The sequence below is a fragment of the Protomyctophum parallelum genome (genome assembly GCF_964188405.1).
Source record: "Protomyctophum parallelum genome assembly, chromosome: 1".
Taxonomy (NCBI): Eukaryota; Metazoa; Chordata; class Actinopteri; order Myctophiformes; family Myctophidae; genus Protomyctophum; species Protomyctophum parallelum.
The window spans coordinates 51,026,824-51,052,435 of NC_139697.1; the positions used below are offsets into that span (position 1 = coordinate 51,026,824).

The 25,612-nt window shown below is 43.1% G+C and overlaps 2 protein-coding genes across 2 annotated transcripts in view; both read right to left on the reverse strand.

Annotated features, from left to right (window-relative positions):
- Positions 1–25,612, reverse strand: part of LOC310874835 (B-cell receptor CD22-like) — a gene marked incomplete at its 5' end in the record, with an annotated part of 135,812 nt that overhangs the window by 31,171 nt on the left and 79,029 nt on the right. The gene's annotated exons all lie outside the window — the stretch shown is intronic.
- On the reverse strand, positions 3,982–6,394 carry LOC310869021 (interleukin-31 receptor subunit alpha-like; the record flags this gene model as incomplete). The annotated part of the gene is made up of 5 exons (XM_083779594.1): positions 3,982–4,067; positions 4,969–5,067; positions 5,392–5,574; positions 5,871–6,076; positions 6,375–6,394. The coding sequence occupies 5 exons, from the start codon at positions 6,392–6,394 to the stop codon at positions 3,982–3,984; spliced, it is 594 nt and encodes a 197-aa protein (XP_083635720.1).

Consider the following 25,612-nt stretch of genomic DNA (forward strand, 5'->3'; position numbering starts at 1 on the left):
GCTATGCGTTCTTGCTATGCATTGTGTAAGAAGTCACTGCAGTTGATTTTGACGCCGTCCAGAGTCAACTTCCCCCCGCACACCACAGAGCCCAAGAAGGTATTGTCACTGGGGAAGAAGCCCATCACGTCCATGCCATCTTCCTCATCATCCTCTTCTTCTATGCCTGACCTGTGCAACGACACGTAGTCGACAGTGGTGTCCTGTGAATTGTGCATGTAATCGGAGCTGTCCGATTCATGGGAGTAGCTCTTGATGTACGACGTGTGCAGATACTGCTTCACCTTGGCCGGCTCCGTCACAGGGCTCAGCCCGTCCTGGGGGAGGACGAGGACTGAGGAGACATCAGTGGAGCTGCTGCTGCTCTCGACCTGCAGCTCCTCAACCTCCACAGTACTGAGTTCATCCTCCTCTTCCTCCTCACTCGCACTGGAGGTACTCGGCTGGAGCAGGAGGTTCAGTTTTCCCTGTTGGGAGCATACAGGGTTAAGTAAGGAAAGGTGAGGCCAGTCAAATCGTTACTTCAATACAAAATGCATATCTTGTAGATGTCAGGCGACACATAGTTTGTATGTCCAAAACTGGCGACACATAGTTTGTATGTCCAAAACTGTTACTTTTCAGGAAATTGGAAAAGAACCGTCACAATTGATCAAATGGAGTTTTGGAATCCAGAGCCAGACTTAACCACTTTAAACTAAACTATATAGCGGGGGAGCCAGTCACCCAAAATTGGAGAGGACCTGTGATGTCATGACATACTTTTTATTTGTGTTTTTACTTTTTTCTATTAATTTGGTCGCGAAAAATCCATTCCAAGGAATGGATTCAGAATCATGAAAACCCCCTAGTTGTCACATGCTACTTAAAGTATGAAGAAATATTGGTCTTCTATGGTGTGGTATACAAAATGGTCATAACTTTGTTTTGCAATGTTTCTGGCAGAGCAGACCTCTGTGGACCTTAATGACCAAGTGAATGGAAAAAACACAAATAAAAAGTATGTCATGACATCACAGGTTAATCTCTATTCCTTGAGCTTTTGGGCCTGTGGCTCCCCGGCTAATGAAGCAGATATACAAGCTACATTGTCGTATGATGATGTATAAGATGAATTAATTAATAAATAAATACAAATAAAAAGATGAGATATGGAGATATATAAGGTTTCTTCCCGACATAGACAATATAATGAATATGTACAGTATATTGATCCGCACTATACCTTCTCTGTGGAACATTCTCTTGCCCATTTACTGTTAGCTGGATCTGGTACAGTAACTGGCATACAGCAACCTAAAATCCTGCAGAACCTAGTGGAACAAGATTAGAATTAAAGATGAGAATAGTCTGCACACTGGTGATGAAAAAAAACCTTTCGATCAATCAGATCTTCATCAGTCTCGTGTGTGTTACTTTTGCTCGTCTTGCACCTTGTGTGTGCACTACCTTCCTCAAGGTGAAGACATTTACCATTAAACATACAACAATCTATTGAGTATTCTTTGTTGTGTGGTTCACTTGTAAATGAGTGCGTACAATTCTCATCTATCTAGTAGTGCAGAACTAATGGAATGACAGTTCCACAAAGTTATAGGGACTTTTAATATTGTTCAAACAGTGTAAGGTTTGTCACTGTGTCCACAATACCTCCTCCGTAGTGCTGAGATCATGCACAGAAGAACCATGAGTATGATGAGTATGGCCACTATAACGGTAGCAGGTGTTATTTGTCTCTTCTCTGAAATAGTGACAGAAGAAAAAGGATTTAAAGCTTAAAACAATGGATACTAATATCCTGTTGCCTGGCTTATGTGTACACTAACATACACAAACAAACATGCAACTGCATGTACATACACGTATGCACATTGATCAAGGCAGGACCCCCCCACATACACACACACTGTGTGGGCCACATACACACACAAGGCTATATAAAACATTGTGCAATCACAGTCTAAAACAAATGCAAGTGCAAAGCATGCATATATTCTGCACATGTATAGTAGTAAAATGAAGAATCAAGTGCTTGCAAAAATACAAAAACAATTTCCTTTTTTTTCTTAATTTCTTTGTATAGTCTACCATATCACTTGACACTTAAATTGTTGAATGTGATGTACGGATGTATATTTTGACTAATCAGTGTGTGTAATCAGTGTGTGTGCTCATTGTGAATATCTGCACCATCACTGCACTGGTTCATCAGACCACCTTTAATTGGTCTTAGCGCAGCCGCAGAGCACGAACTCTGTGCATAAGACAGCAGTGTGCCCTGATTGCACCAGACCACTGTGCATAAGACAGCAATGTGTCCTGATTGCGCCAGACCACTGTGCATACTAGTGTGCCCTGATTGAACACACCCAAGCGCGCTAAATAGGCACAAGATCATTTGGGGGGTGCCAGCTGTAAAAATGATGACTACATCGGTCTGAAGAGAGCAATAACTGGGGGCACGGTGGCACAGTTGGTAGTGCTGTCGCCTCACAGCTATAAGGTCCTGGGTTCGATTCCCGCTCTGGACGCTGTGGGTGTATGCTGGCGGCGTGTTTCCTCCTCTGCGTCATCAGTGCCCATACCCGAAGGCGGGGTTGGTGAAAGGGCCTTTCTGTGTGGAGTTTGCATGTTCTCCCCGTGTCCCCTAGGGTATAGGTACCCTCACAAAAAACATGCAGTCATCCTGGTCACTAAACTGCCTCCCCCTGGCCAGCTGGGGCGCCTGATGGAGGGGAAAGGAACTGGTTGGAATAACGTGTTCCTTCCACATGCTACGTCCATCCAGGGAAACTCCCCCCTGTCAGGTGTAAAGGAGCAACTTGGACACTCAGGCATGAAGGAAGCATGAGTTCAAGTCCGTTGCTCTCCCCTTGTCCCCCATATATGGGGACTAGGTTGGTGGAGGGTGTGTAGAGCCCAGGATCACATTAGATGATTGACACAGGGGTGAAAAATGGGTTACAAAATCGTGGGATAAAAAAGATATAAAAAATAAGTGGGGGAAAAAGGGCCCTTCAGATGCATGAAATAGTTACAATAATAACTGTGGGACAAATGTAATCAGTAATCACTAAAAATACCCCAGATTAAACAGAACTTGAAGAATACTTACGCTGGATAATGTTAATAACATCATCAGTACCTCGAGGGCCCTCTCCTTTGGCATTCCAACCTGTCATCTGCACAATATAGGAGCCAGGTCCTTCAAGGTATAGATCATCTCTGAGGATGGTATATGACCTTGAACACAAAATCATATGCACAGAAGAATATGGAGCTGTTACAATTTGCAGGCCCCTTGTCTCAGAAAGGGGACTAATCTATATCTGACAGTGTGAAGAATACTACTGGAGAAAACCGACCATTTATTGGTGCAGCGTGAAAAGACAACTGACCGTGATCTGACCGAAACTGATGTCAGTTTTGTTTGCATAAATAAAATATTAATTTGCAGAAGACTTGAACCAGCAATAAATAACCAACACATCTCATTGTCATCCCAGGAGCGACCCGACATGATGTATTAAGCGTTCCAATCAATCAATCAATCAATCAATCAATCAACAACATCTGTGAACCATAAAAAGAAAAAAGATTGTTAGTGGAATAAGTTCTATTGTGTGACATCACTTTACTTACAGGGGGGAAGATCTTTGTTATGATCCATGTTTCTTATGTAAATGGTATAGTTGCTTATGCATCCTTCTCGTTGGTTCCTCGGTAGCCTGACCTAAGCAGAGACATTTCTGGTCTAGAGGGGCGGGTCGCGCCTCAGAAATGCGCGCACCCTGATTGGATCTCATCGAGTTGTCCGTCACCCCCGGCCCCTCCTCTCCCCCCTAGTGCAGCGCTACGTCACATCATTTAGAGCGACGCCCACCCGGAAGGGTTGACTCCCACTTTTAGACTGGTTCAGCCCACGGCTTTTTCCAGGCTTTCATCTTTCGCGCAGACGAAATGAAAGCCTGGGTATCGAGGCTAGTTCCTCGGAATCTCTGACCAGGTCACAGTTGCTGTGTCCCCATTATCATTGTCAACTTTGACCAGAGGCCCTCCTGTCGGAACTGTAAACCATATGAAAGCATAACATTGATTAAAGCTGGACTATGTAACATTCCTCCTCAACCCCAATTTTTAATCACATGTCGAGGGTGGTTTAATCAACAGAGCCAAAAGTCAAAATTCCATTTTTATCCAAAGGGGGTGACGCAAATGCGAAGATTTTAAACGTTTGTTGCAAAAACATGATTAATTACTTACACATGATCACAGGGGCGACTTGACTGTAATTGGCTAGCTAAATCAGTGGGAATCAGTTTGATGTTAATTTCTAGTAAATAATAAAATAGGGAGAATGTTTGATGAAATTATTTCTCCCATACAGGTCAAATGCATAGACTGTAAAAAAATATGGACAAAGCGTTCTCCGGGTCTGACATGGACGTAAAATGAAGCCTGTCAGTCCTTGAATTGTAAATCGCCATCTTTCTAGATCCGTTTGGGCCCAGCTGAGCCATTGGCTGGCCCAGACAACGAGGCGGGACTTCCCCCCTTCTTCTCCATTGGTTTTTATTTTGACTCGAGTGGGTGGGGGATCCCGTTCATAGACTGTAACGGTAGCCACGCCCCTCAGAACATACGCGACTTTATGGTAATTTCTTTAATTAATGGGACCATAATTTTCCAAAAATAATATTATGACATTAGAAATGAGACTTTAAACTAGTGACTGGAAGCAGAAAGTATTCATGACCATGTTTATTAAGGTAATACAGTCTAGGTGAAGTTGGGCCCAAATACATGGATCTCTATGGAGCTATGGGGTTTTTTGAGCCCAGTGCCACAACAGGCCATTATATGAATTTTCAGGAAATCCCGATTTCCTTAGTGGCTTCACAAAATATCTGTCTGACTGCCCCCCTGGTCAAATGGTATAAACACGGTTCAGTTCCTCTCGAGTCTTACCTGAGTCTGAAGTGCTGACATCCATAAAGGTAGTTCTGCCAACTGAGCCCTCGTAGAACACATAAACTGCTCCATCATAGCACTCAGATTTCTTCAAGTCTGCAGAGGAGGGGCTAGTACAAAAAGAGTCAACAGAAAGGGTGTCAAGGAAAACAAAAGACATTAGAGTGGGAACCCATTCCCATTCAGTCCTGGTATTAGAAGTGTAACTGATCAGTTCTTCCAATTTCTCACTACTAGCATTTTAAATGCATGAATTCAACAATATTATAGGTTGTTGACAAGTAAAGAAGTCACAATGTTGTCTTGATATGAGTTCCTACAATACTTATTTGGCTAACTTAGTGATGAACTGAATGAAAGATGTGGTTTGGATGTGAAATCATAAGCAGGGGTTGAATGTAGCATTCCTCCTCTTTGTACCTGTGATGACCACATGGTTGTTATCCTTGCCAAGTCTGACCCACTGCAGTTCTTTCTTCTTTTGATCTGCCAGGTACCACTCTACAAGATATCCAGTGTGCAGTGCTGTCATTTCAGGCTGTCTCCAGAAGATATCGACACTGCTGTTATTTACAATCACATGAACCCCCTGAGGGGGCTCACCTGGGAGAGGAGAGGACATAGGACATACTATTATAAATAAATAAAGGTGCATTACAACTGAAGCCGTGGTTCTTAACTTGACATTTCTGTAAATTTAGGAAAATGAGTCAATTTAGACAGGAGGTAGTCTAATAAATGTTATTTCACATGGTACAAAGCTTGCACTTTTTTGAACATTATGAAGGCATATCTCTGCTTATACAATTTAATAAACTTTGACATGACTTTGACTTGAATTAGCTACATCTAGCTACATCAGAGTGAGTGTGCTGTCCACAGAGGAGAATCAACTATACCTGTGTTTTTGTAAAGAGTGGAAATCCTGGCAGGCGGAGATTGGCCTTTGGAGTTATTGGAAAACACTGTCACTTCACAACTGACGCAGGACTCGACTGAATGATGACTGGCAGGATAAGGGAGGTACTTGTCTGTATAATGTCCTGTATCGGGGTTGTGCACTCTGACCGTGTATCCTGATATACTCGTGTTAGAGGCATCCACCCTCTGCCGTGAAAGAAAAGTTTAAATTTTGTTATTTTCATAGTCAAGTCAAGTCTGCCACCACTTTCTGTCACAAAACTATCAACAATCTTGTTATTTGCACTTGGTGATGATCACATAAGGAGACACACAAGAAAAGGAACTGGGAGGCTGTCTGCCCTGCAGCATGGACCATATAGATACTGTACATACAGTAGCCTATACTGTATATCCAAAGGATGCATAGTGTTAAGGACCCAGGAGTTCTCCCTTTTCTTGTAACCTGAAACTGTTATGTCTCTAGTCTGGGTTTCACTTACCTCTCATACTTGTTGTACATGTTAGTTTTGATGAATGTATGTGCAATTGTGCGTACACTACAGTGTATGCCTCATGCCTGTGTGTATGTGGGGGATGGGGAGTATGTGGTCTATTGTTGCACCTCATAAGTGGTTGAGAGCTGACCTTTAGGTTTGTGTAGAAAATACAAGTGAAAACAGATCAGGGGGTATGACTATAAGGCTAGGACACGACAACGACAAACCCACATATACTGTATAGGCCTATACAGTAAATGGCCTACACAGTAAATGGTACTTAGCAATCTTACCACAGTACAGTACACACTACTACACAGAGAGAACAGAAGAACGGAAGGGGAACAGAGACAGAGCACATGTACTGTGTCTGTGGCAGAGACATCCTCATGATACATTGGTGATCCATGTATTATGCCAACTTAACATAACATTGCAGTGTAGAATTTACATGTGTATAGATGACAGACAAAGCTCATCATTTAATATTGAGGAAGTATTGTGTTAACAGCAATATAATATAGAAAGTGCACGGTGCACCAGTTAGTGACAGTCATGATGATAAATGCAATACATGTGGACGTACAAGATTGTGCAGGGCCAGGGAGGTGTGTACTTTACTGTATGACTGGGACTGTTGGAAATAAAATGAATTGTTGCTCACCTTCCAGTGTACGGTTATAGAACTTGATTCGTTGGAAGCTTTACAATACCACACATCCAGTTCTTTGGGAGCTGTAAAACAGTATCACTTTCAAATTGTCACACAAATAATAATGATAATACATTTTGTTATATAGCGCTTTTCCAAAACAAAAGACGACATGTAGGCTCTCCATGAGATAGTTAAATAAATACATTTTAAACAAAAGGCTGGAAAACAAATATTCAATTTTTCAGTAACAGACCAGACAAAACAGAAAGAGAAAATTAGCAAGCTACGCTATTGTACAATATCTCTCCAAAGGCGTCACAGAACAGAATGTTCCTGTTTGTGGTAAGTGTGGTAAGGCTTCGTCATCTTAGCCATTAAGCTACAATTTTACTTCAAACTCAGAGCACCAGGAGAAGAACTGAGACGTTTCATGGTGTAAATAGTTGTGCTTGTTTGTCTGAAACATTTTGACTGTGTATTGACTTGCACTATAAGTGACTAATACCTATCTCGCCCAGGTCACTCGATCTTGCAAAATCTTGCAAAAGAGTTGTTCAATGGATAAATAGAATAAAATTAAATAGATGTAGCTTAGGTACCACATGGTTGTTATAGTACCGTGAAGCATAAAATTTACAAACTTGGCATATCTTAAAAGCAATGGAAGACATTTTTGGACATTGTTATTCCAGTATGTTACTGAAACATAATTTGTTAGCATCCAGCAGTTTCTACATGCTGAGGAGGACCCATACTCAACATGTCTAACATAAAACTTTGGTGTACAGGTGTACTCAACATGCCTGGGTTCACATTCTGGCAAGTGGACTACAGTCTGAATGTGCTTCATCAGGAAGAGTGCATATATATATATATTATATGTCTATGTGCGTGTGTGTGTGTGTGTGTGTGTGTGTGTGTGTGTGTGTGTGTGTGTGTGTGCTTACCTTCCTCTTGAGTCGTGTTAAGGCTCATACATAGTCTGGATTTACGGTGGTGGGGTGACCACCGAACTACAACATGACGTCACTAGCCGCGGTGAAGAGCAAACCACCGCCACCGCTCCAGCCCTTCTCTCTGTTTTTACTCACCACCGCTCAACGTTATTTCAGCTCCGGTGGTCAGCTCACCACCGGAGCGGTGGTCACCTCACCACCGAAAATCCAGACTATGAATAGGTGTAGAAGCCATCCTCACTGTTTAGTATGTCTATTTATTATTATTATCATCACAATTGTTGTAGTTATTATTTGGCATTATTGGGTATTGGTTTGATGGGTTATTATGTATTTGAAGCACTGTTTGGACACCAAGGGCATGCCTCCCCAGACCTAATTGATTGATTGATTGAGAGAGAGCATATGTAGGCCTGGGTGATTGGGGAGCGGCATGCACCTGGTGGACAAACCAGTTTTACCAGATAGACAGACAGACAGACAGATAGACAGACAGACAGACAACACAGAAGAGACAAATGCTTGTAATGTACCATCACTGCACTTTAAAGGAAAGTAAATACAAACTACAATGACATTGAACCTGTGGACAATCTACTTCTTATATCTGCGTACATCCATAATCCCTAGGTGCATCAGTGGGTTTGTTGGCTATAAGGTTGAAATGTTTGGAACCAACAAAGAGCCACAACATAGTAAAACTGAGTCCTGTTGGATTTAGATGTGTTGGTTTTTCAAAGTAACAAGGAGGACTCGAACCAGGAATTGGAACAAACATAAGGGAATTAACTAACTGGACGCGCAGCTCAAAGCCACAAAGACTCATCAATTAGGAGCCTGGTATGTAGTGGACACTGGAAACCGAATTTAATAGCTGTATAGGAAAACGGCAATAACTATTGGAGTTATTTTATTTTCGTGTTTTTCCACTGCTTAACTTTTATTGGTGACTTGTTTGCTGGCCATTTGATGCACTGCCGTCCGTTATTATTCTTGTTTTTGTCACTGCCGGACTTTTACTAGTGACACACCTGTTGTTTTGCACTGCCTTTATTTATTTGGGCATTTGCATTTGCGCTGCTGCACTTTCTTGGAAGTTTACACTGCACTGCACTTTTACGTGTGGCAAAAAGGAAATTACAATGTCTGACTCAGATGCCACGAGAGCAGTGAGCGAGGTTGCTCTACAACCTGCAGATGAAGAAGACTGGTGGGAAGACCCTCCAGAGCTCAGTCGAAGGGAGATTGAGATTATCATGCAGGAGTGGATGGCACGAGAGATGGAGAGGGAGCAGAGGGAGAGCATTTTGGCCACATATGGCGTGGTGGAGGAAGACGCACCCCCGGGAGAGGATGGCAGAGAGACATGGCAGGAAGGAGAGGACAGTGTCTCCGAGCCGAAGATCCCTCAGGAGGAGAACATTCTGCAGCTGAAGGATTTCCAGCGGGAGCAGCTGACTGACCCTGCAGAAGAGGACGGAGCGGAGGACGGTGAGATGGCTGTGGAGACGGGCGGCTCCTCAGCTCTCGGCGTCACATCTGAAGCTGGAGATCACTATGGACAGATGCGTGAGGGAGATGAAAACGTCAAGCAGGATTCCATGATCAACAACGCTAGCTGGGTTGAGTCAGCTGACACAAAGAGGCTGAACAGAGTGGTGAGGAATCCACTCAGTGGAGAGAGGCATCCTTCCCCATCACGGAGGTCCAGTGGTGGAGGGGACCATGGCACCATGGACGGCATGGAGAGGGCTACATCTGACCATGACCAACAAGGTGGTAAGAAAGAGCTGCCTCTGAAGAAGGAAAGAAGCTGGCATAGGAACCGAAAGGAGGACAAAGGGCCTGTCCAGGAGAAGAGAGAGCAGAAGGAGAACGAGGAGGGTGACGTGCCGGAGGAAAGGGACAACCACCTGCTCCGCTTCCTGTGGTGGCTTGAGGGCTACATCAAGCCTTCTCCAGACCACTGAGAGCTTTAACTTTTCTTTTCTCCATCTTCTTTCCCTTTCTTTCTTTTTTTTTGCAGTTTCGATCAAAGAAGATTCAGTCAAGCCTAAATACAACACACATACCACATACCTTTGAATAATGTTTTTTGTTTGGCTTCTTTGAAATTTATTTTGTAATTGTGTCCATATACTGTGCACAATTAGGGGGGAGTGTAGAAGCCATCCTCACTGTTTAGTATGTCTATTTATTATTATTATCATCACAATTGTTGTAGTTATTATTTGGCATTATTGGGTATTGGTTTGATGGGTTATTATGTATTTGAAGCACTGTTTGGACACCAAGGGCATGCCTCCCCAGACCTAATTGATTGATTGATTGAGAGAGAGCATATGTAGGCCTGGGTGATTGGGGAGCGGCATGCACCTGGTGGACAAACCAGTTTTACCAGATAGACAGACAGACAGACAGACAGATAGACAGACAGACAGACAACACAGAAGAGACAAATGCTTGTAATGTACCATCACTGCACTTTAAAGGAAAGTAAATACAAACTACAATGACATTGAACCTGTGGACAATCTACTTCTTATATCTGCGTACATCCATAATCCCTAGGTGCATCAGTGGGTTTGTTGGCTATAAGGTTGAAATGTTTGGAACCAACAAAGAGCCACAACAATAGGCCTTTAGTCTTACTTTTGCTCCACTGACTCCACAGTCCAGTGCTGAACCTGGTTCTGGCTCTAAAATCATACTGAGTGATGGGCTCCAGAGAGGAGACCGACTGGACCCTCAACGGACTCATCTGCAAGTCACAATGCTTCTGTTATCAGTCTGTCATTCTCCTTCATGTACAGTATATGTTGCATGAACAAATTCAACCTTATTTCCATCTACCATTCTAGACCAATAGCAAGGCATTTTAATGACATTAGCCTGCAGTACTGTGTCACAGGTGTGGAGGAGGAATGGTGGTTTAATCTTAAGTTGCATCTGGATGAGGCTTCCTGAAATGGATTTTGCGAGGTTGCACGTCTGACAGTCTTCATGATGACCAAAACCACAATTCTTTATATCAAATAAATGTATGTAGCAAAGCTATAATAGCAGTGAGCTTACAGAGTTTGAAAAGGTCTTCCATGTCTGTTGATTTGTGATCCTGTATTGCATCTCCAGGTATTGAGTCCTTTGAGCCTGTTCCACCTTGATTTCACAGCCCCGGGAAGAGCACTCAGCTGAGGCTAAAACAGGGGGTGATGGCATCACTGTGGAAACACAGAAATGACATGTTTTCCATCTGCACGAGAAGCACCTTCCATAGTGCCATCTATCCATTGCTAATTCCCTTAATCCTGCCCCTTATGTATATTGGACGTTTTATTATTATAACTGTGCATTCCTGCTATTCCTGCACACAAAAAAATGAATAACATACAATCGTGAATAAAGTTGATTCTGATTCTGAACATGAATGTCTAAGGCCACTGTAATCTAAAGCATGAATTCAAATTATGGGATTTGACTGAAAGACAAATACCAATGTTAGTGATTGTGAAGTTGTAGACAGTCGACAACTCAGAGCCCAGGATGTTGTGTGCATGGACCCACACAGAGATTCCTTGGACAGAGTGTCTGTTGTTTCATGATGATCATCATCATCCATGTATGATGTTAAAATCAGCATTATATGAACACAAATTATTTCTCACTGCCTTTCTTAAAATGAGAAGTGTAATGGGACATTCCATTATGTTACCGGACAGGTTTGCGTGACTCATGAACTCCTTCCACGTTTCTCTTTCTCTTTGAAACTCACCACAAGTTGTTTGAAGTATTGAGAAAGGTGTCCTTTCCATAGGCGGAGCTTGAAGTTGACGCTGGGGGGTGCGACTGCTTGGCCAACGACACCTGCGCGCACGCGCAGTGTGTGCGAGCGATTTTTTTTAACCTTTATTTTATTATTTTAGCGTTTTTACAATGCCCTAACCCCTAAAAATGAGTTATTTAGATAGTACAGCAGCTCACACACATGCACTACAGCCGTACAGCGAGTCATCATATCATGATAAGAGAGATGATTACAAACTACAGTCAGAAGCCAGAAGGTATTAAAGTTACCAAAAACACAACCTCTCTCACTTCACTACGTGTGACAAACTGGTTGCACTTTATATTGTTAGGGATGGCTGGTGAAACTATGCAAAGAGGAAAGGAATGAAACACAGAAAGATACAAATGCTTAAGGAACACAGCAAAGTGGGCAAACTATTTGAAGCTGTATTACAATATCCAGCTTGCATTACAACTGTAGGCTATACCTCTTGGTATAGTTCTTCTTCTTACCTCTTGGTACAGTACTTCTTCTTTTATGTTCTTAACTTGCATCTTTAGCTTTTAACAGAACCAGCCCTCTTATTTCTGTTGCACACCCAAAGTTTGTTCTGAAACTTGCTTTGTGCAGTAATGAAAATGCAGAACTACAGTATCGTTTTTGTTGAGCTTGACTCAAGAGATGAAAAACAAGATTTTGTGAATCATTACTCAAAATACTAGTCAGTTCTGTTTCAGTGAATCACAATGTAACAAAGCCAGTGGAGGACTGACAACAAGCTCTATTCTATTAAACCAGTGTTTATCCACTGCTTTGACCATGTAGCTATAAATGGCTCAATAATACTTTAACTACAGTAACAACATCTTCCTCTGTTGAAGTTGTTCTTTGCCTGCGATCCTACCAGAAGAACATCTGTTCTTGGAAATTGAGTCATTGTAAACAATCAGCAAAAGACAAAACCCACTTTTGAGTACCCACCCACTGGTTAACTCATTAAAACTGGGAAAGCTATAAGTTTATACAAAAATAGCAGATAATTTTATAAGCTCATATGAGCGTGCATGTAAATCTGCTATGTTTGAAAAGTCGTGAGAACGTGTGCAAATCTTTGAATATATATATTTGTCTGCGGGGGTCGTTGACATGAAAACGTTTGACAACTACTGAGCAATATAAGTTCAGCCTCAGGTGTAAGAAACCCTGTTTTAAAGATACAGTACTTACATGCTGTATGTATGTCTATTCCACAGGGATCATAATAATAACGATGTGGCCGACAGTTGTGACAACGACAGCTGTAGGTTGACGTTGTTGCATTCATGCCGCACCTTGTTTGCCGTGCAGACTCTGCATTTCCTCGTCGGCTCTTGCTTTTTGGCATTGGGCTTGAGGCGTATGGGGACGTGCTTTTCGGCCCTGAAGGGAGACAGCCTGGTCTGAGGGTCACTCTTCCTGGGTGCCCTTCGTGACCGTGGCCCCCTTGGCATCTGTGGGCCCGTTGGCATCTGTGGGCCAATCGGGACGAAGTAGCTCGTGGTCCACGCCTTGATGACAGAATCCATAAAGGACCTCATGGTGCTGTATCTTCCCTCTGGATTTTTCAGGCTGTACAGAACAAAGCTATTATACATGCAAATTTGGAACATGTAGAGCATGAATTTATTTGTCCATTTGTGCGTCTTCCTGGTAAAGGGGTAATAGGACAAATTTTGGTCCAGCCGGTCAACCCCATTCATTGAGCCGTTATACTCAATCACGCATTTTGGCTTCGTTAGCATGAGCCGACCAACACGCTTCCGCCACCCTAGCACGTTCTGCATTGTGTCAGGGTGGAATGTTGTCACCATTCTGACAATTTTATTGTCCCTCCATGCTAACACCATGATGTCCTCCGTGTGGAGAGAGATTTTGCCTCCCTTTTCCATGTTTTTCAATGAGGCTTTTTGTATGGTTTCTGGTGTACCCCTGCATGCCCGGATGGTGCCACAGACGTGTTTCTTTGTACAACAACATTTCACACATTTCAACAGAGTTATAATAATTATCCATATACAGATGGTAGCCCTTATTTGCCAGGTCCCCAAGCAGGTAAGTGACTGTGTCTAGTAAGGAAGAATATGTTCCACAATATGGCTGCATACTATAACAGTATCCTGTAGCTGAACAGGCCAATATGAATGACTTCACTCCAAAACGAGTGGGTTTCAAGGGGTTAAATATTTTGAAGCTTAATCTCCCACGAAACCCGAGTGTCCCTTCATCAATCGCCATGTTCTTGGAAGGTTGATACAGCTCCTTGAACCTCTTCAACATCATCTCCAAGACTCCACGGATTTTGAACATTTTGTCATTATCTGGAGGTTCTCTCTCAGAGTAGTGCAGGAACCTGAGGATGCACTGGAATCTGTTGCGGGTCATGACCTTGCCGAAGTATGGCGTTTCATACACTTCGTCCTGAGTCCAGTAATCGTCCAGGGTGGGTTTGACTATTATTCCCGTGATGAAGAACAGTCCAAAAAAATCTTTCAGTTCAGGCAGTGTGACTGGCTGCCATGCGTTCAGCCTGCTTGATGGCTTTACAGTCATGGCAGCAATGGACTTCTGGGCGTAGAGATTTGTCTGCTCTACAATGACCTCCATAAGAGCATCGGAGAGGATCAGCTCCAGGAAGTTCCATGGTTTGTCTGACTGTATGGCAGCTGCATCCCCCTGAAGACCAGGGTTGCCAGTGAAGGGGAACTGTCGGGGCTCCCATGGCTTCTCCTCCACACTATGCCAAACCAGTTGCTTACCTGCAAGTTTTATAGAAATATAATATTATTTTTATGTTTAGAAATTAGATTAGAAACGAGAAGAAGAAAACGAGAAGAAGAAAAAAAAAGAGCCCCCGGACACGGAGACATACATACAGAAAGACATACAGACACAGATACGTAATGGAGCGGTTGGTCACCACTCAAAAATCTTACCTTTGCCTTTTTTTCCTGGAAACAGGGGGTGTTTGGGGACCTGGGGGCTGCTCTGGCTCCATCATCTCAATGTCTGAAAAAAATACAGAAATATATCAAATACTGTTTCTATACTGTACTAAACCTCTGGGTACTAGTTTGAAGAGTAGGCAAAAACCAACTGTCTCACACTGTATATGCACATAAGCACATCTGAGACGCAGATACAGAGGCAGGGCAGAAAAGCATTATTTTCTTACCTCTACTATCATGTGAGTCAACATCATCCTCCTCTTCCTCCTCCACCTCTTCCTCATAATCAGCATCATCATCATCATCATCATCACCATCACCACCACCATCAATCTGCTCTTCTGGCTCTGCCTCTGGGCCTAAATCACAGCACAAAAAGGACAAATAAATCCATTTACTTTTTAGTATTAATTAATTACTGTAATATTACTGAAATACATATTCGTATTCATATTTCATATCACACAATAAATAAAATTGCACTTACTACTCATTATCCTTTGAACACATTTTCGTTTCGGTCTCATGGGAAGCCAATCACCTTCGTCCCCCGCCGGATGTCCCGCCCCCGCCGGATGTCCCGCTCCCAGCTGATCCGGTGACCCCGGAGGACTGTTGCATCCTCCGATGCAGACACTGTTGCATCCTCCGATGCAGACACTGTTGCATCCTCCGATGCAGACTGAGACAGTGTTGCATCCTCCGATGCAGACAGTGTTGCTTCGGACAGTACTGCAGATATTGTTGTGCTCGCCGGAGAGTTGTACGGGCTTTCCAAAATATCTCGTTTTCTTTTTTCTTTTCCTCGCGTGTTGGACTGTTCCTCCTCCTCGTCTGAACTTTCCATCTCTGATCCAGTCTCTGGATTTGGAAGGGCAACCAGGAAGGCATGCATTGTGGTTTGGCCAGGGCCTGGATTACCTGGCGGCCGCTTGCCAGCTCGTCCACGGCCGGTACCGCGGCCGGTACCACGGCTTCCGTCATCATCACCACCACCACCACCACGCTGCCTGCTACGGCCTCGTCCTCGCCCATTTCGGCTGGGTCCAGCGGCGACTTGAGCACGTCCACAGCCACGGCTCTGACTCGTACCTGGCTGTGGATCGTCATCATCACCACCACCGCCACCACGCTGCCCGTTTCTGCCTCGTCCTCGGCTGGGTCCAGCGCGCACTTCAGCGGGGACTTCCACAGCTCCACGGCGGCGACCAACAGGCCGCCCGCTGGCTCGCTCGTAGCCTGGCATGAGCGTCTCGCTGGCTCGTTTGGGGGTCCGGCCAGGTTTTTTTTGGGGGGGCATTTTAGCCCTGATGTATCGATCGCTGGAACTCGCTGGAACTTCTCTCTCTCTCTCTCTCTCTCTCTCTCTCCCTGCTTTCAACCACCAACCAACAGGTAGGCACAGTTATAATCATACTTTTATATGCTTCCTTGGCTAATGTTTGTTTTTCCTTGCCGAGGGGAAGAGAATGGATGGGGGGGGGGGGGGGGGGGGGGGGGGTATTGTTTATTGTTTTCACTGACGGTGTCTTTGATCTGCTTTTGTCTTGCTATGTGCTGTGGGTCAGTGTGCCCCGACGACTCTGGGTCAGACTGGAGTGGAGGATTGTTGCCTTTTTGTGGCTCATGGGAACATTTTTTGGCTCGGCCTGTGTTGTCATGGTGTGATTGAATACTTTAGGGCCTGTCTTTTATCGCAGCGCTACCAAACTTTGTCACAGGGTGGGGGAGAGTGTCTTATAGCGGCTGCAAATATAAAAACAAATCTCGTCCAACCTCGTCCTAGGCGGCATAAAAGCAAAAAATAATCTCGTCCGATCTCGCCCTGTGCCCAGAAAGGGTTAAGGCATTCATCATTCTTATTTATTTACTTGAGAATCTGAAATTCACAGTAGGCTACACGGTCAACAGACACAATTAGGATAATAAAACAAAGTGAATAGGCTTACACAATATACATAGTTTCACTTTGCAACATTTGACAAAGGATCACACAACCTGCCTATCATTGGAGCTCTCAAATCCAATGCCATTCACTTATACAGTAAACGAAGCTACAGGGAAGACAATAACTTACCGACACAAGACTGTACAGCCAGTACAGTGATGATAGTAATGGCCCATGTGAAGGCTGTTGTAGTTGTAGCCATGAGTCATCGTCCGTTATAACGGCTTGCTATGTGTTCCTCACATAGCAGAAAATGCAAACAATATTCATGTTTCTTGAAAGACATGCATAATGAATATCCATGTTTCAGGGAAAAAATATATTTTTATATCCAGTCCATGTTAATATGGCAGCCTATTCCCACCCAATTAATTGAACTTTAGCCTATGCATAAAAGTTATGATTGCATCTATTTATCCGTCTTCATAGCCTAAATATATCACAACAATGTGTAGCCTATATAGCCTACTTAAAAAGGTGATGAGGAAATTAGTTGCTGATAGTGAATTATAGCCCAGCCTACTAACCAAGATGTCCCATGATCCTATGACACTTCAATTCGTTGAAGCTTGAGCTGGTTGTAAACTAGACATGTATTTACTTAGAGCAGAGCAGCAGTGTGTGTCTGGTAGTGAATGAAGTCAGCGTCTGTAAACGGGCAAGTTTCAGGAAATACACCTGCAATGAGTTGATTCATAACTTAAGGACTGTAATGGGGGTGGGGTGAGACCCCTTCAGGAAGTCAATAAATCAACATATACATTACTTGGAGTTAGGTCTAGTAAAAGAGTAGACCTGTAGCTATTGTCAATCACTATAGGAGGAAAAGCCACTAAATAGGTTAGACATTGCATTAATAGAGAATTGTAATATTCTATAAAATGTTGTGCTAATCACAACACTGTATATTATTTAACACTTCTTATCTTTTCTGAGTTCTGGATAATTTTAACCTGCACAATCCTTAGTTCACCTATAGAGTGAGTTTACACTGTAGGCCTAAGGGCCAAATACAACACAATGTCAGCCCATTCCATGTTTTTTCAGATAATGCTTTTGAAAGTCCTTGTCCTTGCTGTTCTTAGTAGTGCAGATGATTTCCCAGTTCCCAATCATTGCAGCAAAATTGAGTGTCAACTTAACCCTTACATTCTTACACTCTTTCTAGAGCACCGTGCATCACCCCTCTATATGCATTGGTGCTGCTGACAGTACCCCTGAGGGAAATAACCATTAGTCAGTGTTGTCTCCGCCATACCCTGAGACAGACAGCTTTGTGTCTCATGAAGCGACGTCTCACTCTCTTGTACATCCAGACATACAGTGTCCATCTTCACTTCCCTTTCAGACCCACTCTTCCCGAGCCTGTCCTCTCTGTCACTAAAGAGGAGACCTGATGTCCGGGGAGTGTTGGAGCCTAAACATCCACTCATAAAGCCAAGAGTAAGTCCCAGAGAGCAACTAGAGAAATCTGCCTCAACACCGGAGAGACGGCCTCCCAGTAATCCCCCAGGGAGTGCTGGGCACCCCTCTCCCTGCTCATAGGCTGCTGTAACCCCTCTCAATTCTTTGTCTCCCTTATAGTCCTGTAGATCGGAGGTGGTTACTTGGAGTTTGTAGCCCATGTGGACCTCTTGCTCTTCCTGGGAGACCTCCTCGATGGGCGACAGGACAGGGTCACTGTAGGTGAACGTCAACGACGACCAGAATGGCTCTGTGTTCAGTTGCTCCTGCTGGAGATCAAGAGAACGTGCATGTCAGAGGAAATAAGGCCAGCTGGGTGGTGCCTGTTGTGTGAAGTTATGGATGAGGTGCTTGTGTGAGAGTTTCTCTTGTCATCCTAAACTTCTCCCTCTCAGCGGTCCTGATACCTATATCCCAGTGGAGAAAAATGGAAGTTGTTAGACTGTTATTTAAATCTAAAACAAAATATGACTACAGCATCCTTATTGGTTTCAGAGTCTTGCTCAAGGACACTTCCACTTAACTCTGGGGGAGCCCACAGGGATCGACCTTGCGGTTACCATCCAGCCACTCTACCCCTGAGCCACCGTCGCCCCTATATGAAAGAACGAATGTTCGTAGACAACCATATACTCCATAAAGCAACGACCGCCAATTTACCTTTTAGCATTGGCTACTATATGGAGTGCCTCCGTCCCCACCAGCTATGCGATTTGTTACACCCAGGCTCCATTTATATCCATTAAAAGCAAGACTTTCAAAGACCTGTATTTCTAAAGGGCCACCACCAGTGCCTGGCCATGAGTCATTAGCAGAAATGTGTACATGAATTATGTTAAGGTTAACTTATTCTGTTCAATTTCATACAACCAATGAATATATTTTTCAAAGTGATTGCATTGCTTCCACAAAGCATTCAACCCATCCATGTAATTACAATTTAAATAAATGGCAACTTACGGTAACAATGACATATATCTCGTATAATTTATACCAGTAAGACGCCAGAGGGCGAGAAGCGTCCTTGTGTGCAAGCATCCGCCTGGGTGACAGCAGACTGCTGGGCGAGCGCTGGCGCTAATGTCATTAGGCGTGTCCATTTCCCCGGGTCTTTAGAAGAGGCGAAGCGCCTCTCAGGTAGTCGTCGGGGGTTTAGTCCAAGGCTCTCTCACTGTTCTGGAAGGCCGGCCATTGCTCGTCAGATAGGGGGTGTTGGTAGGCTACTTATACTATATTACATTATGAAGAGAGGATACTTGTACTATATTACATTATGAAGAGAGGATAGGCTACTCCGTGAAGTCCGTCTCCACTGGCAGCCTGCCTGCCAGGTGTTCTAGGGCAGAGTCGGTTTGCTCCGGTAGCTCGTAGACCCTGGGGCAGCGGTGGCCGAACGGTTTGCGGAGCGGTCTTGATATCGGAAGGTCACTATAGTTCGTATCCCCGGACCGGCACGTTAAAATGACCACTGCTGAAGTGCCCTTGGACAAGGCATTGAACCTCTACCTTGAAATGTTCTATGAGCAGGGCCTGGCTGTAAACAAGTCCTTGAGCTTAGTCCAGTTACCCTGGGTAAACATAGTACCTTTACTTTCCCTCCCGCTGAGCAACGCTTGTTACGGTGTTAGGAGCAGCTAAGCTTGAAAAACTGCCACCAACTTGTGTGTGCTGTGTCAGGAGCTGTAGCATCTCGGGCACACACACACACACACACACACAGAGACCTCTGTATCATTCAGTTCGTATTGGTTTGCTCCCAATCTTTTGCCCTCTGGTGGCGGGCGGGTGGTGTTACAGCGTGACACACAGACAGTTTATGGACCGACTTGTGCTCTGAACTGACCTGAACACTTGAACTCTGCACTTTATATTTATTCACTATTCATTGCATGTTGTTTTTGCACTTGTCTTGTCCTGTTTTGCACTTGTCCTAATGTTGTAACTGCACTCTGCTGTCCACCAAACCAAATTCCTAACATGTTTACATGTCATGGCAATAAAGGCTTCTGATTCTGATTCGAAAGTAATATTAATTATTTCTAAAGTAACTAGTAATAGCTAATGTGACTCTGTTTGATACAGAGACAGTCATGGCGCCACTACTAACTGTTCAGGTCAGTAGAGAAAAACTTAAAAAAATATATATATAATAATAATAGCACAGGCAGAATCTTCACATACTAGAGCATGACTGAAATAAATGTCAGAGCTGAAATCGACATGTAATATAAAATAAATGCTTACACATGTAGCTAGGTGCATGTAATGTTAGAGTCAACAGAAGTGAACCATCAAGTCTGTTTTCTAAACTCGTTTTCTGCAAGACATTTCTCGATAAGCCATATCTCCAAAACTGGTGGGTCAAACTGAACAACCAATATGTCAATTTGAAGCTAATTCAATGACTTAGCCTTAGAAACGGTCACATTATGTTATCGTTTTTTAGTAACTTTTCCAACACGGACTGTGATAGATGGCATCCAAGGTCTGTCTGGGGCATGCATGCAAAATATCTCCATGATCAAAATGTGTGTAGCTTGAATGACCCTCTTTCTGTTCTCATACCGTGATCTATGATCTATAGATCTATGATCTATGTCAGTAGAGGAAGCGGCTTTTCAGATGGATTTTCTTAGCTAGATTTGCTATATGGGTAAATTTGCTATATGGGTAAAATAATCAATCAATCAAATCAGTTAGACACGTGAGGAACAAGTATGTTGACGTGTGCTTCCATGATGTAGGCATGGGCGGAGCTTGAGGGGGTTCAGGGGGTGCACTTTTTTTTTTTTTTTTTTTAAACTTAACTTCTGACTGTAGTTTGTAATCATCTCTCTTATCATGATATGATGACTCGCTGTATGGCTGTAGTGCATGTGTGTATGTGTGTGAGCTGCTGTACTACCTAAATAACTCATTTTTAGGGGTTAGGGCATTGTAAAAACGCTAAAATAATAAAATAAAGGTAAAAAAGAATCGCACGGGTGTCGTTGGCCAAGCAGTCGCACCCCCAGGCGTCAAGTTCAAGCTCCGCCTATGGACGTAGGCTACTGAAGAAAACAACAAACAGTCAATCAAGTTAATTTATTCATTATTGCTGAATCAGTTTTCTCATGGCACTTCAAGACCATACCTACGTCATTTACCCAACAATTCCCAGGACAAACTGTCCTTTTAAAAATGCATTATGGGACAACTTCAAGGTATATAGGCCTAAAGGTGTGATATTCTTTGGTTAAAACAAAAAAAAAATGTTAAAGATGGAGTGCCACCATTTTTTTCCACCCTAAAACATGATCATCAGGTATTATTACAATATAAGGGGGAAGAACTGTTTCCAAAAAGTGTACAGTATTTGTTAAAATCATGCTTTTATGTGGACACGCCCACCAGTTCATTAAGTATGCCTGGTTAGCCTGGTGGGTGGTGATGGGTGGTGATCCACCTGAACTGAAGCCGCACCCACAGCTGTAGTTGTATGATAAAGGGGGAGGGGTTAGGGGAGGGGCTGATAGTGTGGTGTCACTATATTACTGTTTACTTCATTGGCCCGTTTGACTGTCAAGGGTTCATCCTCCACTAAGAAACCCTAAATACAAAAGTAAAATAGCTGATCTACAAGCTCACACTGCGACACATTGTGAGCGTGTAGATCTGCTACTTTCATATGGCCGAAATACATATAGGGCTAAAGTGGTGCTTTGTAATAATAATCCAAATCAACAAAGTAACTAAACTAAAGTTTTCAAATAATTGCAGTGGCGTAAAAGTACAATATTTGCCTCTGAGATGTAGTGGGGTAGAAGTATTGCATATTGGAAATACCTCAAAATTGTACTAAATTAAATGCAGTACTTGAGTACTTAGTTACTTTTCACAACTGGTGCCCACCTTAGAGTATATATTAATAGAGACGGCACCCGGAGGAAACCCTGAGGCGAAATGAACATAGTGGCCGACTGGCCGAATATGGTATTGCAGCTCGAGCCAGCGCTGGTCCGTTGACTATCATTGTGCACGTTCATGTTATTGGGCCCATGACACGTGAACGAATGTTTTATACGTGAACGCGTGCAATGATAGTCAACGGCCAGCGCGTTCACGATTTGGCCCAATCCATCCCAGAATGCACTCTGTTCCTACCCGGAAGGAGGAGTGAAATCGCCTCATGCGCTTTTGAGGAAGTGGATGGGAGGAGGAATCCGGTGCCGTCTGTATTAATATAATATACTCTAAGGTGCACACCCAGACGATGGCTTGCTAATAGCTAAAGTCATAGTCATAGTCACTCTGTGTCCTGCATCCATTGTAGGGCTGTCCCCGACTAAGGATTTGTATAGTCGACTGATAGATGAATAAATTAGCTGTTAGTCGACTAATAGTCGACTAAGCAAAAAATATATATATATATATATATATATTTTTTTTTTTTGCCCCAAAAAATTGTATATAAAAATACAATATTTACAAAAATATACAAAAATATTGTATTATTCCACTAGGTCTGTGGGGGACATAAACACATTTGAACATTCTGACTGTTCAAATCTTTCTTTTTAACAACTGAGAGGCTTGTCATTAGCCAGATTGAGCACAGCAGGTGAGATTGAGATTCTGGAGTCTATCAGGCCAGCACACTGTGCGATTCAAGTCACAGGCAGTGGCACATTGCCACACAGGCAGACAGTCAGACACACTCCAGATGCACATTGGAGATTTGAACAGTCAGAATGTTCAAATGTGTTTATGTCCCCCACAGACCTAGTGGAATAATACAATATTTTTGTATATTTTTGTAAATATTGTATTTTTATATACAATTTTTTGGGGCAAAAAACAAAAAAAAATGTTTTTTGTTTTTTGTTTTTTTAGTCGACTATGAAGTGGTCAGTCGACTGAGACCAGTTCCGATCGATTAGTCGACTATTCGACTAATCGAGGTCAGCCCTAATCCATTGTGAGCGATGCAGCCAGAGATCCATTCCACATATCGGTGGACGTTGGAGTAGACGCTGGGTGTGGCTCCAGGACCGCATGTGGGGCTCCCCCAGCTCACCAAGCCTGCCATGTAGTAAACCCCATCGTCCTTACACATCAGGGGTCCGCCCGAATCCCCCTAAGAGACAGGATGTAAGGACTTAACCAGTATGAATGTAAGAACAGAACCAGTATGAATGTAAGAACAGAACCAGTATGAATGTAAGGACAGAACCATTATGAATGTAAGAACAGAACCAGTATGAATGTAAGGACAGAACCATTATGAATGTAAGGACAGAACCAGTATGAATGTAAGGACATAACCATTATGAATGTAAGAACAGAACCATTATGAATGTAAGAACAGAACCAGTATGAATGTAAGGACAGAACCATTATGAATGTAAGGACAGAACCAGTATGAATGTAAGGACAGAACCATTATGAATGTAAGAACAGAACCAGCATATGAATGTAATAACAGAACCAGTATATGAATGTAAGAACAGAACCAGTATGAATGTAAGGACAGAACCATTATGAATGTAAGAACAGAACCAGCATATGAATGTAATAACAGAACCAGTATATGAATGTAAGAACAGAACCAGTATATGAATGTAAGAACAGAACCAGTATGAATGTAAGGACAGAACCATTATGAATGTAAGAACAGAACCAGCATATGAATGTAATAACAGAACCAGTATATGAATGTAAGAACAGAACCAGTATATGAATGTAAGAACAGAACCAGTATGAATGTAAGGACAGAACCATTATGATTGTAAGGACAGAACCAGTATGAATGTAAGGACAGAACCATTATGATTGTAAGGACAGAACCATTATGAATGTAAGGACAGAACCATTATGATTGTAAGGACAGAACCATTATGAATGTAAGAACAGAACCATTATGATTGTAAGGACAGAACCAGTATGAATGTAAGAACAGAACCAGTATGAATGTAAGGACAGAACCATTATGAATATAAGAACAGAACCAGTATGAATGTAAAGCCCAAACCACACCAATGGGTTTTGAGACGCAACAAAACACGGTGTGATATGTCCCGTTGTTGCACGTTGACCCAAGTCGACCCGAGTGATTCAATTGGTTGCATGGCGACCTATTGGTGTGGTTTGGGCTTTACATTCATACTGGAACCGCAGAATTATCGATTCATTGATTAGCAATTAACTATTAACATCCCTAGTACGGACAGAGTGGGGAAATCACCTACTCCCTTAAATCGCCTATTTAAGGGAGAAGTGATTATATCCTCTCCCTTGGGCCTGCTGAAAGGTGGATTTTCAGGCCTGTTTTAAAAGATGTACGTTTTTTTTAAAATAACTTTTATTTATGTAACCCATTTTTCCCCTGTGTCAATTATATAATGTGATCCTGGGCTCTACACACCCTCCGCCAACCTAGTCCCCATACCTCCATATATGGGGGACATGGGGAGAGCAACGGACTTGAACTCATGCTTCCTTCATGCATGAGTGTCCAAGTTGCTCCTTTACACCTGACAGGGGGGAGTTTCCCTGGTTGGATGTAGCACGTGCAAGGAACACGTTATTCCAACCAGTTCCTTTCCCCTCCATCAGGTGCCCCGGCTGGCCAGGGGGAGGCAGTTTAGAGACCAGGATTATTGCATGTTTTTTGTGTGGGTACCTACCCTAGGGAACACGGGGAGAACATGCAAACTCCACACAGAATCGAACCCAGGACCTTCTAGCTGTGAGGCGACAGCACTACCAACTGTGTCACCTGTGCCCTCTGCATTTTTTGTATTGATGGAGTTTCTGAAGTAGTGTGTTCATCAAATGATTAGGAAAACATTTTTTTTTTTTCTAAAATTCATTTTTTTTCATTAAACTTCTGGTCTGTTCAATCAAAGTCACTTCTTTAGGTGCGTATGTGGTCCACGAATCGCGAGTTTGACACCCCTGGTCTACACGCAACAAGATAAAGATATGCCTCGTCCTCCAAAGAAAAGATTTGTTCAAAGCTTATAAAAGTTTATCCTTTCCCACCATCCTTTCATTCTATTACAGACTACTACACCTTTAAATTCATCCTTTCATTCTATTATAGCCTACTACACCTTTAAATTCAAGGCATTCCTTGAGAAGATTTACAAAATGTTTCCTACTACTATACTATACACCAGTAAACTATAATACTATAATATTAATCACACTTAACACATTAAGAAGACATTTTCGCGGGGCACGGTGGCACAGTTGGTAGTGCTGTCGCCTGACAGCTAGAAGGTCCTCGGTTCGATTCCCGCTCGGGGCGCTGTGGGTGCTGGCGGCGTGTTTCCTCCTCCGCATCATCAGTGCCTATACCCGAAGGCGGGGTTGGCGAAAGGGCCTTTCTGTGTGGAGTTTGCATGTTCTCCCCGTGTCCCCTAGGGTAGGTACCCTCACAAAAACATGCAGTAATCCTGGTCTC